This window comes from Thermobia domestica, chromosome 15 (assembly GCF_964235325.1).
Source record: "Thermobia domestica chromosome 15, izTheDome1.hap1.1, whole genome shotgun sequence".
In the NCBI taxonomy this organism is placed as follows: domain Eukaryota; kingdom Metazoa; phylum Arthropoda; class Insecta; order Zygentoma; family Lepismatidae; genus Thermobia; species Thermobia domestica.
The window spans coordinates 42569046-42587169 of record NC_137468.1 but is presented as its reverse complement, the minus strand read 5'-3'; the positions used below and the strand labels follow the sequence as shown (position 1 = coordinate 42587169).

The 18124-nt window shown below is 35.2% G+C and overlaps 1 protein-coding gene across 1 annotated transcript in view; it reads right to left on the bottom strand.

Moving 5' to 3' along the window:
- LOC145671005 (sugar transporter SWEET1-like) overlaps window positions 1-16898 on the bottom strand; it is a 30290-nt gene extending 13392 nt beyond the window's left edge. The window contains exons 1-4 of the mRNA XM_081739644.1: window positions 16559-16898; window positions 11572-11656; window positions 4540-4617; window positions 2566-2689 (exon numbers count right to left, since the gene is read on the bottom strand). Coding sequence (XP_081595770.1) covers window positions 2566-2689; window positions 4540-4617; window positions 11572-11651 — 282 coding nt within the window. The 5' untranslated portion in view covers window positions 11652-11656; window positions 16559-16898. The remainder of the gene's footprint in view (window positions 1-2565; window positions 2690-4539; window positions 4618-11571; window positions 11657-16558) is intronic.
- Window positions 16899-18124: the final 1226 nt, after the last annotated feature.

Below are 18124 nucleotides of genomic sequence, written 5' to 3'. Positions count from 1 at the left end.
CTAAGTAGATGGGACATTAGAGGACTCGTTTCTACTTATACGCACAGGGTCTGCGGACCTGGGACTTCACTAAGTGGGGGCTAGCCGTAATACCAGTCCTTGATCGGCTATGAGACAGTCGGCCCTTAATTTTGTAGCGACTTAAACGAACGTGTTCGCTATCTTGATACGTGAAGAAAAACTCAAAGAATCCAGGTGCTCTAGGTGTAAGCTGAATTGACCGACTGGTCAATGTTGGCAGTTCATTTTAAAATGTAATTAGGTTTAAGTCACCTGTATGGATATGTAAATTAAATCTTAAAAGGATTTGCCTTAATTCACAGTTCACTTGCCACAATGCAAGAGAACACGATAAATTTATCGTGGGAACTTCTAGATAAAACTCGCTGAACATGGTTGGCACCGGTGAATCGTTCACACATCTGGCAGTCTGCTCTCGCCTGCCGCAGCTGTGATCTAGTATGTCCATAAGCAATTGAAGAAAACACTTAATTTAGTTCCAAGCGCTCATATAACGTAGTCTTTGCATATTAATGAGTAAGAAACAAACACTGAGATCCAAGTAAGAGAAATGCGATTATCATATATGTAATTCAGATAATGAATGTGGTCTGTGTTACGCACTAAAATCTTCTCACGACAAAACAACGTTTGACCTATATGTATGAGTGAACGATGACAGACTCTTTTATTCTTGATCCGTGGGAAAGAAATTGAATGTGTCACTTCTGACACATCTTTCTCTGGATCCCCTGGTTATACAAGTCTGGATTGTGAATGTTAAGACACGACCCAACTCATATTTTCATTTATATATTTACACATATTCCTGGGCATTGCCGGCTCAATAGCCTTCTGCCGTCACGTATGAGAGATGACGTCTCCCGCGAGTACACTATCCAGGGAAGGAAACAACCTAGAACCTGTATATTAGGAATCATCCCGGTATTTGCCTGGTGAATGAGGAAAACCCAGCAAAACCTCACTCAGCATGGTTGGCCTGAAAAACCTCTTACACCTTTTCGACCAAGCATTTCCACCGAAAACGAACCCAGGACCACTCGCAGTAAAGGCGAGAGCGCTAGCGACTACGCTACGTGCTGCCACGACCCAATTGAGGGATCACACGTTTATCGTGTAAAATAAGACGGATGCATTGTCTTGCGAGGATCAGCACCTATTCTCAACATTTTAGAAAACTTCTTTTTGATAGCATCCTGTAACTTAGCGGGTACGCTACAATAATATTTCCTGCTGATAGTCTGGCTCTTACGAATATAATCGGTCAGGATAACACCGTGACAACCCCTGAAACACTGAACATATCCTTCTTTGATGAATGCTGTAAATTTGCTTTCTTTGGGGATGGGATATGTGCTTCCACTCTTTACTCACTGCCTTTGTTTATCGGTCGTAGTGCCGGGTCTGACACAGCGTTAACATTTCCCGAGAACTGTCTCATCTCTGCACCCTTTTCTAGGATGTGAGTAACTTCGGGATCCATAAAGCGGACACTTTTGTCGTAAGTAAATTACTGCCGATGATGATGATGTGAATAGACCAGGGATGGAAAACGCTCCGGAGAGGTTCCTACCTTTAGCATGGGTACTTGGTGCCTGAACCGGTTTAAAAGCGGATCAGAACCGGTTCTTTTTTCATCCCTGGAATGGACTCGTGGTTGGTGACCTTGTTCATGATTCAGTTGATAGTTATATGGTGGTATGCGAACATAGGGCCCTTCCACTTATGTGATAATGTATGATACCTCACTGGGTGACGACCAGCCGTTTCCCACTTCCTCTTCGAGACTTGATTGTCCACATTTAAAGTGTTTGATCCATTTTACCACTACTTCATACATTGGTGCATTCTCTTCATACACCTCAACCGTTCCAGCATAATTATCTTTACTCCTCAACTGCAGTAAACGAATCAGCGCACGAAACTCTTGTTTCTGCATCGGAGGCGCTATCTTGAGTTTGTCCTTCTAGACATCACGTGGTACTATACGAGGTGAGACATCTTAATGATACATTTCAGGGATTAGTGATTAAATTTAGTGCTACGCCTCTTTATTTAAGGGACGGTACGAACTTTATGACAATTCCTCGTACATATTCTCCGTAAAAATATATATACAAAGATAGTATTCTAACGAGAATGACATTCCAATCGGCATTAACCATCGAAGGCAGTAAGCAAGAAGAATCCGGTTAAGCTTATCTAACGATAATAAATGGTTTTCTTTAAATCACATGTCTTTCTATTTACTTATTCATTAGAATCAAGAGCCAAATAAACACAATCATATTCGTTAGTCCCCACTACAGGTCGTATTTTCAGAAACAGTAGGAAACATACACGTAAGACTGAACGAAGTGAGACACGAACAACTGCTTTATTTAAAAATCTTCAAATTGACTGAATATGTACTGAACACTTAATATACAATATTTCTATTAAAATATTGTGTTAATTTTATTATATTCATGGAAACTGTTAGCTCATCCTTAAATTTAATACAGTAAAACAGTTTTGTTATAACTGTCAATAGCGCACAGTTACCTTATTCTTAGTATACATATAATAAACTGCAACATACGATCCATTCAGAGTTACTCCAACAAGATTCACCACTATCATAGCAGTATCATGCAAAATGCTTCCATACAGCAATGTCATGATTCCTCTGTAAATTAACAGACAGATATTAAATGAACAGAGTACAAGAAATAACAAGAAAACAAATTACAAATATTTAATAAAGAAATTTATGCAACAGAGGAGCAAAACTAGGCGGCAAGCATTACTTAATTCAGTATTTCATTCTGTTAGTAGTTCAGCAATACATGGCAGGAAAGTTCAAAGCAACTGCACCATATGTCAATTAATTTGATACGTATTTCTGAATTAAAGCTTCGATCTGATTCCTTACATGGACTGAAAATACTTAATGTGCATATTTGCTTTTTGCAGTTTTACGTATGATGTAGTTTTCCCCACCACTTTCAACATTCTTACAATTGCTTCCCCCTTAAAATGTTGATTCAACGACAGAAAATAAAAGTTAGCTTCAACAGAACGCGTAACAGGTTTTCTTAAGGTTCTTTACATGTATTGTTGACCGAAGGCCTCATAGTACTCAATATTAGGATGTGATAGGAGGAAGAGAGATTAAATACCTTTATGTGTTAAACATCATTACAAGTTAGACAAGGCTTCTTTTGTAAGAATTTTATAAAGTAAAAACTGCTGACACGCTCAATCGTGTTTTCTTTCATAATAGATACAAAAATAACATTGGTTGAAATACCATTCATCGATAAGTAAGGAACTAAACTGGAATTGAGGAAAAAGGGGGCTTATATTTCTTGGCTTAGCTTTCTTCTTTATATGCAATACAATTTTAGGAAATCACTACTGCATAAAAATGCGGAGAAAAAACTAGCCATCATAATTTGGGCCAATTTTGTACTCTATTCTTACATTGAAAAGATTCACAGAATTATCTGCGCTTGTAAATAAGACGCCATAGTTTTCTTGGGAGATGTATGAAGGGCAATTCACTCAAAATGTATTTTTTTTTTTTTTAAGTTCAGTTTTTTTTTCTAAAAGTTATATCAAATTATTACTGTAGTAAGCTTTTCTCTAAACTGATTACATGTCAGTAAGATCAATACTAATTGGATCATTAGAATTAGTCAGCAAGTTGTTATTGTGATACTCCCTAATATGCAGTGTTAAGACATATTTTAAGAAAATAAATAAATAAAAAAAAAAAAAAAACACGAGCCTTTTGAAACTCTTGAAAATAAGATCTATTACTATCCATAACAAGGATTATTTTATTTAGAAGTGCGTCACCAGTGCTTTCTTCCGGGGAGGAGGGAAGCTTACCCTAAAATTTAGTTTTGTCTAGGTTTATTTTTTCTCGAAACTATACTATGACAATATCAAATGTTTACTTCAGGGAACTTTAGTCAGTAAAAATCTTGATAATCTGGTAAGTATAAGTTAAGTAGTAAGCCATTCTTTCTATCAATAACTTATATATGCTTCGGAATATACACCAACGTAAAACTTCTTACAGCAGAGTGTTCAAACTTATACAATGTAAGGTCATTATTTGAGAATCATACACGATATTTTTGCTATTTTCTACAGAGATCGCCAAAATAGGGAAAGTGGTTCCATTTTTTTTTTCAACTTATCATATCAGCTACGTTACATCAAGCATTAGTTACAACTGTCATAAATTAATTATGAAAAATAACTGATAGAGAGTATAACGAACTTTCATTTAAATATAACGACAAATAAGCAAGATATTACGGTTTGCTGAAATATTTTGTGAAAACTAGCATTTGCATTTAAGAGTTACAGAAATATCGACCCATGCATATACAGGTTAAGTCGTAGAGTTAGTGTGTTACTTAAGAGTTTCAGTATCATTATGCAATATTTTCTTTCCAAGTAAACTAAACGGAAGTAAATTTGTAAACCGCGATTATAGGCAAAAATGATGCGTCACATACTTACGCTACTGTTCCTATCAGAAATGGTAGTGGAGCTACATCACCAGTATGACCCCATTTCACGAAATTTCGACACACTAATCTGAAAAGTAAAGAAGATCAAGTTCAACATTATAAATAAAACAAGATTTTATGATAAGTTGTACCGTAACATGAATTGTTAGGAACATATGAGGAAGTATTTGTCCTATACCCAACTTACACTGCACTGCTACACATTAATAAGTAACAGTGTCACGTGTATACCACTAAAAGGAGTTTGCTCTGTACGGTATAATATTTTGTCAATTAATATTGAAACCGCAAGTGGTAGCAGTTTTATACTACTTACGGTTTTACTACAGATATTAGAGTAGAAAGGGAGAAAGAAACTTAGGATATTTAATTGATTTTATTTTTTATTTTATTTTATTTTTTTTTTATTTTTATTTTTTATTTTTTATTTTTTTTTTTTTTTTGTATCTATTACGATTTATATTCTATGGCGATATCACTTCCGATTTAATTTTTGAGTTCATCTTAGCGTCCCTTTCAGCTAGGATATATAAGACGTGACAATTCAGCTTAACATACGATCCGAACTACGTGAGAACCCGCCGAAAATCGAAGCCGGGTCTCCACTTCTGATTTGAACAGGGTTTACGAGAGAAGATGGTAGCTATCCTTAGAACGCTAAACAGGGTGTCTACTAAAATTCCAAAATGAAATTTCGTGTCCTTTTGTTTACAAAATCATAAAATTTCCTAACATTTTCAAGAGCGAATTTGGGTGCGAATTAGGCCGAATTTTCATCCATGCGATAGAAACGTACTTTGCGTCTAAAGCCGACCATAGACATTTTTGGTGGTGAATGTTGACGTTTTATAGAACAAAATTTTCCAATTTGTACTTACATTTGTACAGTTAAAAAAAAAAATAATCGTGACCCAAAAACTAAATTTCGTGACTTTCATGACCGTTTTCTGATTTCGTGACATTCGTGACTTTCGTGACCAATAGACACCCTGCTAAATCAATTCCAAGAAAATGTTTCTCGCTACGTCTTATCGTTTTTGTTCCATGTAGATTAGTACTGAAAGTGAAAGTGCAAGTTGTAGTGCATTTCTATTACTTCTTGTTTTACTTGAGTTAAGGATGGAGTTAAAAGGTATTTTTGGGACACTTAATCGATTCCAGGAAACTAATTCTTGATATATACTGTCTATTACCATTGTTCCTCTAGTGATCAATGGAAAAACTGTAAATGATTGATTTTTACCAGTTGTGGTTTGAATATCGCCCCTATTAACGAATTATATACATAACTTCTGACCAAATTTGGTGATGATTTATCAAGTACCTCTAGAGATTTTGTCTCCCAGAAAGACGGACAGAGTAAATATAACAAAGGAGTTTGGATTATTCCGTAAAAATGTAAGGAGAGAAGACAGAAGCCCGGATGTGGCAGACAGACAGCTTAATGTAGTAGCGCCGCAACAGCCTAGAGCAGCGTTTCCCAACCGGTGTGCCGTGAATGGGTCGCTGGTGTGCCGCGAGGAATCGAAACAAAATTATTAATTTTATAGCAATCAAATTGCAAAACGTAGGGAAAAATGTATATTTGTATGTCACATTACTATGAATCTACAATTTTAAGTTCCATACCGGGTTAGTGTTCTGTACATTTCTAATGTTGAAAAAAGTATTTATTACCATTGTTATTGCCATTATTGCTTCTTTATTGTTGCAGACTAATTCGTAACTTGAAAATTTAAAATGTCATTCAATCCTTCTGACAAATTACCTACATTTGTGTTTTAAAAGTAAAAAAGATTTGTTCGTTCGTTCGTTATTTAGTGATCTTCCTTCTTAGTAAAAGGTTGGATACAGTTTTTAAAAAGAAAGCGTATTTTTAAAACCCTGAATCCAATATTTCATTGCAATTGTTTTCTATTTTTAAATTAGAATGAAAAATAAGCATAATGATTTACCACGGGGGAAAACCAGTGATAAAGCTTTCTTCTCTGTGAGAAGGAGATCAATAACCACAGAAAAATACCACTGTGTTTTATATCTACAAATAATAATATCTATAAGTGTGCCGCGAGAATCCAAGTAACACCCGTAGTGTGCCGCAAGTTGAAAAAGGTTGGGAAACGCTGGCCTAGAGGTAAGTCCAGAGGTCTGTAGCGCGTGGACCTACTATGGGCATCCAAAATAGCTGCAACATGACAAAGCATAAGCAGTAGGATACCTCAGATGGATGGAGCTTAGCGTCTCTTTTCAGCACAGAGACTATATAAAAACATAGATTTACAGTTGAAGGGACAACCCGCATTACCGTAATGCCTTCAAATTTCAAATTTCTTGATCAGAAATTGTATCCGGGACTCCATGCACCACAGATGCACAAGTGCTAGCACTAGAACAGAGGGACAGAGTTACATAATCCTTATCACATTTTAATCTGTAAATAACGCTAATATGCAAACCTGAAAATATTTGTGTTACGGGTTGGATATATATTTAGGCGAAAATATTTAGATATCCTTATTCCTAATTAGAAACCCAAGACGCCTCAGTCTCTCAGTCAAGCTAATTCCCAGTTAAAGTTACCACCCGTCCGGGTTTGACCCGGACATTCCGGGAATTAAACAATTCGTCCGGAGTAACATCTACTCCGGACGCCAAATGTCCAGGAAATATGAAAATCTATAAATCTACATCACCTATTTCAATACGTAAGCCATAGTTGTTCAAGCAAGCACTACCGAATATTTTCATAATTCTCGTCCATTAATTTCCTGCTTCATAAATTTTAAATACCGCCAGCCTTGTTTATTTAAATTAATGAACTGTTTTGTACTTCATTCAGATGTTTATTATGCAGAGGTGGAGCAGGCTTTGATTTCAGTGATGTAAATCCCTTCTATTGCTTTAGCAGGTTTAATCTAACAACTATGCTGGAGTGGTCACATCTTGAGGAAGCAGTGACTAAATAACATTTAACTGAAATAAATGTGGATCCACTGTACTCTGAATTTGTTTGGGTTTTCCCGTTGATATCATTTGCAGGTGAAAAGATAGTCCACGTGAAACGATGTGGAATCGCTTGTTTCAGAAATGCGGAAACGAAAATCTGCCAAACTTGTACAATTTTTTTTTCAATTTGTATTATGTATTTCTGTAAGTAATGGTTCTATCGAACGTGTCTTTTCTAGTATGGGATATATTTGGTCCAATAGTCGCAAAATCGCCTAGACGTTAGTGTTGTGAAAGCAGAGATACAGTGTAAAGTTATTTTTTTCTCAGAACTGCTCAGAATTTTTATGACTATTTAATCACAAAACTCTTGCTTATTGAAGCAGTGAAAAGTAACAGAAAGTATTCATTAAAGTATAAGCAAACTTAAATGGCATAAACTTTTTAAGTACTAATATGAACTTTGAGATCATATTTGAAGTTACTTAGTAAGCATTTTAGTAATGTTTCATACAATGTGTATGTCTAACGTAACTGAGTTTCATCCTATATACATGTTTAATTTGATAAACTGGAATCACAAAGTAAAAGAAAATTCGTAAAAAAATGATACTTTCAAAGAGAGGCAATCTAAAGTCGCACACAAAAAGGGGATAAGTAAAAAAAATATCTTCAAGAAATAGTTGCTCTCTTGAGGAGAAGCATTTTTGACTTTTTCTCTTTTACGTGTCTGAGGCACGGTGAGAAGGACAACTTATCACTTTAATATTCTGCGAAGTGCACGGTGGGAAGCAGCACTTACCAGTTTATTTTTTAACCCGAATTTTCTGTTTATGAAAAACTTCATGGCTTTTCCTACTTTTTCGTTCAAATATTAATCGGTAGAAGGAAAGCAAGTGTTTGATTACATGTTCTTGACATAGGAGAACTAGAACAACCTTTCAATGTCAAAGTCATATTGATATCATTGTTATGAAGTATTGGTATTGTTAGTAGGTTATTGTTGTAAACAATTCCTGAAATTTATGATTGAACAAAATCAAACAAGTTAAATTTCTCGCCTAATACTGTGTGAAGTGTAGAAATAATAACATTTCCTGCTCATTTGATCCTACAGTTTGTGGGCATTGTGCTTCCCACCACACAAAAGTTGCTTTTTTTGGTTATCGATGTACGTATGGCATGTGTTATTTGTGTGAAACATTTCGTGAGCTTTTTTTTTTTTTTAAAATTGTCTTATGAGCGTGCTTTGTGATTATGAATGTTTTAGAGTCATTTCTATAGACAATTTTCCGTAACACAAATTTTTTGTGAACGAAAAATGTCTGAATTTCTGAATGACGAAGAAATTTTTGAGATTTAGAAGCAATATCGAGTGACTCCGATTGTGGTTTATCTGATGACTCGGACGATGATCCAACGTTCGAGTCTCCAGAAAAGAAGATATTCCCTAAGCCTCTTGATGGGCCTGAAACAAACTTATTCAGTGTACATATTAGTGGTTTATCTAGTGATAGTGAGAACACTAGATTCAATGAAATGACAATAAAATTCAATGGCCGAAATTCAATGAAACAATTCATGCTCGATAAGCCAATCAAGCGAGGATTTAAAGTCTGGATATTGTGTGATGAGACAGGGTACAATCTGAAATTTGAATTGTATACTGGAAAAACCAAGGACAAGGTGGAGAAAGGCGTTTGTACTAAAGTTGTAACTTTTCTATGTGTAGTAACTTCTTCAACATGAACCATTTATTGTTCATTGACAATTACTTTATGTCCCCAAAACTGCTCCTCTTCTTGCGCAACAATGAAATGTTTGCATGTGAAACTGTGAATCCCGCTAGAAAAAATCTGCTACAGATAAAGGACGAGAAGATGATGCAGAGAGAAGAATACGATTGGAAGCATTGTAAAGAAGGATTATGTGTATTTAGATGGAAAGACAGCAACGGTGTAAATTTGCAGTCAAGCTATCATCATCCATCTGATACTGTTTCAGTGAAAAGAAAAGAATGGCACAATTAAAGAAATTCCTTGTCGTACAGAATACAACTCTAACATGAATTATGTGGACAATTTTGATCGCCTCAAATTTGACTAGGCGCTTGATCGTAAGCCCCATAAATGGTACTTACAAATTTTCCTTCGTTTGGTCGATGGTTCAATAACCAATGTCATTCTGCATAAAGAATTGGTGAGCTCTCAAAAACAGCTAAAAGACAAAGAATTTCGACTTGAAGTTTACAAAAATCTGTTAGCAAAGCGGTAATTAGAAATGTTATCAGCCAACGCAGTACATCAGTTCCTGCGGTGCAGATAAAAGGTCAGAAAGCCCCATATCGCTGAAACCATTAGGTACCTGGAAGTCAAACACATGCTTCAGCATTCTGCAATGAAGCGGAGTGTTGTTTGCAGCACAAAGGAGAAAGAAGTGAGGACAACACGGACATGTTTCACTTGCAAAGTACCACTATGTTTGGGAAAAGATGAATTTTGTTACCAATCTTATCACACTCGTTAGAATTTCCATTTGTACATTGCATGGTAATAAATGGACAAGCAAAGAAAATATTCTGAATGTTTGTTCTTTCTATATGTCTCTTTAGTAGCCTCTGGATTAGTAAAAGAATCAAACGAAAAAAGTGGTGAGCACTACTCCCCACCATTAATGCATTTCAATTTTCATGGTGGGAAGTTATACTTACCACCTTTGATATTCATTTTTTGGTACAACTATTAACTGAAAAATAAAATAAAAATAATTTGGTGTCTTCTGAGATTGTCTACAAGTATAACTTTAATGAAAACTTAAAAAATTCCATAAAAATTTTTTCGTGCAGCAAAGGGTACAAAATAGCGCGGCTCCCGTGCCTCAAAGAGTCACTATGCAACTTCAGGATTGTTCTCTTTAAAAGTACAATTTCTCACTTATTCTCTTTTACCTTGTTACGCTAATAACAAATAAACACGTTATTAACATTGACAGTTTACCCTTGGATATGTGTGTGTAAAAGGAATGAATTATGACTAGTTTTGCAGGTCTATCTTTTAACTTGACTTCAATTTTCGATGTGTTCGGGATTTCTCCAGATGAAAGGTGGTAACCCTATTCCCAGTAGTTCACAGCAGGTTAAGAGTTGTCGCTAGCTGCTCTGACAAGAAATGTTAGCGTGAAGGCAATTTGTAGAGGAGTCGAAGGCTTGGGAAGGGGAAACAATCCTTACAACAACATATAATTGTATAACGCAAAACAATATACATGAAACAATCTACTATATTACAAGATTATTACTAGAAAACGTAATTTTTACATAAATAACGATATTGGAAATCCTAGTTACGATTTTGACTCGAATTAGTATTATTATTATTAAATGTCAGAAGAGCCAAGACCAAAAACTGCTAAAACACTCACTTTTCTGAAGAAGTCTTCAGTATGATACAGAAAGTCTGTAGTGTTATTGAAAAATATTAGCTTTGTTCATATTTTCCTTATCCCGAAAATTCGTTTCAAGCAAAAAACTTCATTAAGATTTTGTTACTAACTTTTCAGTGAATAATAAATTTGTTTCCGATACTAACTTGCTTATATTTCTGGCATTCCATTACTTTCATTGATAATCTGAAATCTCCTAAAAGACTTCTAGGATTTTGTATTTCTTTTCGTAATGAAATTTTATATAAGTTTCGGAAATACTGAAATTCAACGATAGGTCGGAATTTAAAAACCTGGGAAGTTCTATCAGATGCGTTAAAGAGGAAGGGATAATCCAAACTCTTTCTTACTTTAGAGGAAGTAATTAAAATTCAGAAGTAACTAATTATACTAAATGCACTGAATATCAGCAAAGTTTAAAGCTATTGTATGAAACATTCTACGACAACGAAGAGACACGGATTGACCCAGCAGTAAATACTTACAAATTATATTATTTTTTTAACATACTCCAGGAAATAATAAGACTTTAAAATGTTTCTTTAACACTAAAACGGAATTACATATATAATTACAGTGCACTATGCACTTACACACTAACATATATTTAGTAAATAATATAATTAATACTCACATTCCGCTACAAAATTGAGCTATCGTAGTAATGCTAGCAGTCGTAGCTATGACATTTTTATAATCTGCAAGTGCTACCATTGTTCCTGAAAATTGAAAAAGAAAGAAAACTAACGTTAAATATTTCAGACTGAAATGGCCTCTTGTTTATTTTGCAATTTACTGCCCCACGATCTTTTGAAAGAATTTTCTTGAAAACACTTATCCCATGGAAAATAAAAAGGTTTTCACCGGAAAATTAATGCGTCTCAACTTTTATATTTTATTTTTTATTTAATACTGTAATGAGTCATCGATTATGTGCTGTAGCTAAGGAATACAGTGATGATAAACGAAATGGTGGAATGGAGAAGAAAGTTCGAGAACCTCGAGAAAACCCACGCACACGGTGTCTCCAAACTACAAAGACCACTTGCTGCAAATTGGGAGATCAGCGTTTTAACGCTAGCTGCCGCTCCACCAACTGGGAATCAGTATTCTTCCAATATTTTACCCATTTGAATTCATCATGCCGAAAAATTCCACTTTTGAAAATAGCAGCAAGATTACAGAACGTCCACCACAGACATCCACAGAACATCAGCGTTTCTTGGATATGAGAATGATAGAAATGGCCAGGTGGGTGAAGAAAAATTATTTTCACTTCAAGTTCTTCATTTTTCTGTAAAACATACCCGAACCAATAATTTTCTTCATAGACAGCGGTGACATAGCCTGATATGTCTTCTAATTGAGATTTATTTGGAGATTGTGACCCTTCCTTTCCCCAACCCTGCAAACCATCTGAAAAGTGATTCACCAATGTTGATGTAGTTTTACGAATGAATGCATGATATTGCTGTGTTCCTTTGATAGTCAATGCTTGATCGAAGCGACTTTCCAAGAACATATTCCTCTTGGGTTGAGTTGGCAAAATTTACTTTGGTAATGTTTCCTACTGCCCACTCAAAAAGTTATCTTGGGGTTTGAATTTGTTTGTCATATAGTCTTTGCAAACTAGCACAAGTTGTCGGTCCCTTTACTGAACCGCCTACTCCATTGCAAGGCCCTTTTCCATGTGCTATAGCCAGGGTTTGAAAAAACCTGGGTATTTTTGAAAAAAAAAAAAAAAAAAAACAACCCACCTGTGCCCATGTGGGATTTTTCGGGATTAATTTTTATTTTTTTCGAAATATTTCAATGTCTTTGGGGTAAAAGTGTTAAAATGTGATTTATATTTCAAGATTGTCATTGTCACAACTTGCAACAATTTTCTATTCACTGCTGTTTTGAAAAAATGGCCGCCATTTTGAAATTTTACATTGGATCGCTGAGAAAATCTATAGAGCAAATTTAGAATGTCTCGTGCTTCTACCCTCAATATTTCAACTTAAAAATCCTAAAACTGCAGCTTGTATACTGGATAGTCAATATTTTGGAAAATGGCAGCCATTTTGAAATTTTATGTTGGTATGCCGCCAAAATCTATACAGGAAATTTAAAGTGTCTCGTACTTGTATCCTTAAAATTTAAACGTAAAAGACTGAAAGTTGTACTCTGTAGTGTGTGTGTGGTACAGGCAGACAGACGAACAAATGTAGATGTGACTTTCGCCAAATATGAATGCCAAATATATTAATTTAAAACAAAGATATAATTCATGTTTTATAAAATAAAAGTTTCAAAATGTCTTATATGAAATTAAACATATTCCAGCGTAAAATAAATAGCCTTATTGTTGAAGTATTCATTTCCGATGCTTTGTGAGTTTGCGGCAATTTCCCGAGCACTTTCTTTTACGACGGGTTTTGCCCGAAAATGCAGCATTCTTTACTGTACATCGAAACTTCCAATAGTACGGAAGTTTGAATTCAGCACTTGAAATATTAAGCGTTACGTAGTCTTCGGAGCTCCGATGATTACGCTTCTTAAATTTGACAGGAATTTTTACCCTATTGCTGGTATTTGATTCTTCAGAATGTTTATTTGAAGAGTAGCAAGAAATAACTGAACTGAACTATTGCTGGAAAATCAAATTTTACAGAAGAATACTTGTGTTACCATCAAAGATAAGAAATAATACTAATAGTTTTACTAATGTATTTACATAGTTACTGGTAGTAACGGTGCCTATGGTCTTAAATCCGGAAAACGTATCAAGGATAATGTCCCTCGGCGCCGCCGGGTCGGCGAGTACTCTATTCACGGAAAAACTTTCCAAAATACAAAATTGCATATTTTACTTTAAATAGGTTATAAGCATAAACCATGCATTAATTTGCTCTATAATTATCTCAGGCTTTTTTTTTTAAACTCATTCAGTGCATTCATAACTTTATAAAGGTCTTATGTTCTTATGTTGAATGTTGTATATCTGTCGGTAAGCCTTAACAAAAAAAAAAAAATAAAAAAATAAAAAAAATAAAGAAAAAAAGAAAAAAAACTGTTTGGAAGCTTTTGAAATTTGGATGTCAGAAATGACGAGTCTTTTTTTGAAAGGTGTAAGAAGCAACTGTATTGTGCTCTAGGCAATCGGAAACAATTACATATTTAACATGTTCAGCTTTGTTTTCCTGTTTGAAATATAAAACAAAAGGAAGGATTGTAACCTATTAGCTCGTCCAGTGGTAGCTCTGTGCTTCATCTTGTAGCGCTGTGCTATAATTTTCAGAAAAAAATCACAGACGACAGCAAATTCTGATTCTTTGAGAAAAAAATCAATTTCTAACATTTCAGCTTTAAAAAACTTTAGAAAAACTAAATTAATTCAATAAAGCCATTTTTTTTTAAATCTCTGGCTAATGAACTTCAGATACTATCCCAGTATTTGCCTGGCGTGGTTTGAGGGAAACAAAGAATCTTCAGTCAGGACGGTTTCCTCAAATGAAATGAAATCTTTAAGTTTTACGTCCCACGATTATGCCAGTTAGGCTAAAGAAGACGGTGATGATGAGAGATGAGTGAAATGGTAGAATGAAGAAAGTGGGAGGAAACGGGAGAACGGTGGGCCGAGAAAACCGACGAGCACGGTGTTTGTCCACCACAAGGTCTACAAGGCGCGAGCTGAGATCGAACCAGGGACCCCAAGCACCGGAGGTGAACGCTCTACCACTGAGCTACCGCGCCCCCACGGTTGCCTCAGGAATCTGAATCGTGACTGTAAGAGAGATTTTTATTCGTATTCTGTATTACACAAAATTATCCACCTACTCTAGAAAATTGTGTGCTTCTTCCTTTTTACAAATCGAAAGGGTTCACTCGAGCAAATGGTTCTACCAAACAGAAAATTTATAGGTAAAATACGATGTGAAACACTTTTTGTGAAGGAATGACAGTGTAAATATAAGTAATTACTGTCAGTACACAGCATATTGAAATTAATTTTTGAGTGATAGTAAACGTGTATATATATATATATATATATATATATATATATATATATATATATATATATATATATATATATATATATATATATATATATATATAAGTGCGCCCTGTTGCTGACGCGCCTGCTCCCTACGGACGTACCCTATCGCTAACGTTCGGATCCACCCAATCACTGCACTCCTGCCCTGACTCGGTTAGATAGCATTCGTGGTTTTTAGTGGCCACTTTGAACAAGTTGGTTCGTGTTTCATGCACTGTAGCTTTTATGTCATACGTCCACGCTGTATTTAAACTGAGTACTCCTGAAGTCAATTTGTAAGTAGTAATGGAGTTCCTCACTTAGTGCATACTCTGCTAATACAAAACCCTAACCTACCCTGATAATGTATAAAATGTCAAAATTTGGTAGAACCGTCTGCTCGAGTAACGTCATTTTATTTTAATAATTCTCGATTTTAACAACCTTGATCGCTAGAATGAATCAGCACCTTCTTTTTCCTATTTATCACACACTTCCTAGATTAGTAACTACGACAGTTAGTGGGAACACTGACACATTATGCTCTACTGTAAGTTTACATAATACGGCCTCACAACGACCTTTCCACGATTCAACTTCACTAGGTGTAACTACTCACCATGCACTGATGATCTTCATTACCTTTTGTTTGCCTGACGCTTCTATTCGTATAATTCTACCGACTTCTCCATTAAGTTCGTAGCTAATTTTTGGGGGCCAACTACGGAACCTAACTCCTCTATTCTTTCAGTAATAGATGATAACCATCCAGTGAAACACACACCAAAATAAACAGAATACCCATCGAACTTAACCTTACACCCGTAAACAAACTCAGAAAGCTTATACAAAAACAAGGAAATTATATCCAATCGTACATTCTGAAAGAATCTTACGGTAACCTTTACAATACACGCTGTAGCTGCGCATCGATAAGTAAGACCGCTTGAAAATATTTCAGTAGAAATAAAATCTTTGAGATTTACCTCCGACGTTTATGCCGACTAGTCTAAAGGAGACGTTCATGATGAGAAATGAAATGGTGGAATGAAAAGTGGGAGGAAACGGGAGAGCCCGAGGAAACCCACGCGCACGGTGTTTGTCCACCACAAAGCTCACCTGGCACGAGTTGGGATCGAACAATGTTATAGTTGAATATGATAGGGAAGAGTAGAGCATTGTAGGGAAAAGCAGAGTAATGTTAGATTAGCTTAGGGTTAGAGAAGTTTGGACCCATTTTGTTAAAATTAATTCAGTGTAATTTCTTGTGTCTGAATAAGAATACTTGCTACAGCGGACACTGTAAAGTTCGCCAGAATCTTAAATCAACGTAATCTTCCAATGCATGTAGTCTTGTGAACTTGTACAATTGAAAATGCCGGTTATAATTTACAATTGCTACGGTACTTGTTCACCTGATTCTACACATTCAGGAAAATTTTATGTTAACAATAACACAAAATGGAAACTGCATCGGAATAAATATGTATGTTCTCTTTACAGGCCTGTATGACCACTGCAATGTCTATACAATGCTTCAAGAAAGTTCCTTGCACTTAAGTATGTTCATTAGATAAATAAAAGAATAAAGTATTCTTACCTGATTTTGCTTTCTATTGTGCATAAAATGTCAAAATTACGTCTATACAACGCTGTTCACCACAAATCTGGAAGAACAGCATGCGCCAATAATTAATTACCAGCTGTCACTACCATGCTATCACTTCCGAATTCCGCATTCAATGCTTTTGCTTAAATCCATCCCGCGCTTAATATTGTGATTGGCTTGTTCTACGTGATGTCATACGGAGATACAGGCGAAGAGCAACTATTTCACGCCTGTTGTTACGGTTCGTGGTTTTATACTTTCTTTTCTAAGCAGGATTAAATTAATTCAGAATTTATGATCATAAAATGTTAAGAATGAAAATTATATTGCTTAGGAAGAATATAAGGTACTTTCGGAAAGTAATTATAATAAGCCTGGCAGCAAACGGCGCCGATTTCTCTGTAACTTTGGGGGCCCCATTCATTAAAAAAATACATACAAGACATGTAACAATAAAAAAATACATATAAACATAGGCGCTGAGTTTGAGGGAGCAGGACACTTTTGTCCTCCCAATATTTAAAGGTGGGGTCCTCGCCCCCCAATATAATCCAGTTGAGGAAGAATTAACAAAGCGGAGCAAGAATTTCTGTCGTAAATTTCGTCGTGCATTTAATTCAATATTAGGAACAGCCTTCTTACTCGATAGAAAGCGCCGTTTTCAAAGCGGTGTTTAATAGAACAATGAAGCTTAAACCAACACTGATGTGATAAGTGAAGATCAATGTAGTGCAGCGAAGTTCCCAGAATTTGAACTTGAATTTTAATACAGCAGTTGATAGAAAAGGGCTGAATATGTTTATATATTTATTCATTTTTGCCCCCCCCCCAATATTTTCTTCAAGTCGGTGCCTATACATATAAAAATACATATACATAAAATTACATGTGGGCCCACATGAGATTTGGGGGAGCCCGGGCCCCCTGCCCTCCCCAGGATCGGCGCCCTTGCTGGCAGGCATCTTTTTAAAAGGAGAGACATTTTGTATTATTATTATTATTATTATTACTATTATTATTATTATTATTATTATTATTATTATTATTATTATTATTATTATTATTATTATTATTAAGAATTCTGCCTTTTATTTATTTATTTATTTATTTATTTATTTATTTATTTATTTATTTATTTGCCATCAACACAACAGGCATAAGCCCAATTATAGTGTTGGTGTATTACATAATACATTTACAATAGTTTTCTTAAACCTAGAGTTCATATTGCAGATGTCAATTTCTTTGTGTTTGATACATATTTTGTTGTAAGTAGAACACATTCTCCAAATTGGTGATTTCAATAATACGTTAGTCCTTGCTTTTTTGCAATAAAACAGACCAGAGTTATCAGCACGAGTTTTAAGTGTCGGGACATGAAAATTTAATGTTGATATGAGATGCGTACAATTAAATTCGTTATGTACTATTTTATGGAGAAAAATCAAATCTGTCACATTTCGCCTTTGCTCAAGTGTAGGGATACAGAAGTTGTCTATTAATGTTAGATAATTTTCATAATATGGATAGATTCCAGTTGTCTTGTACATCAAGTAT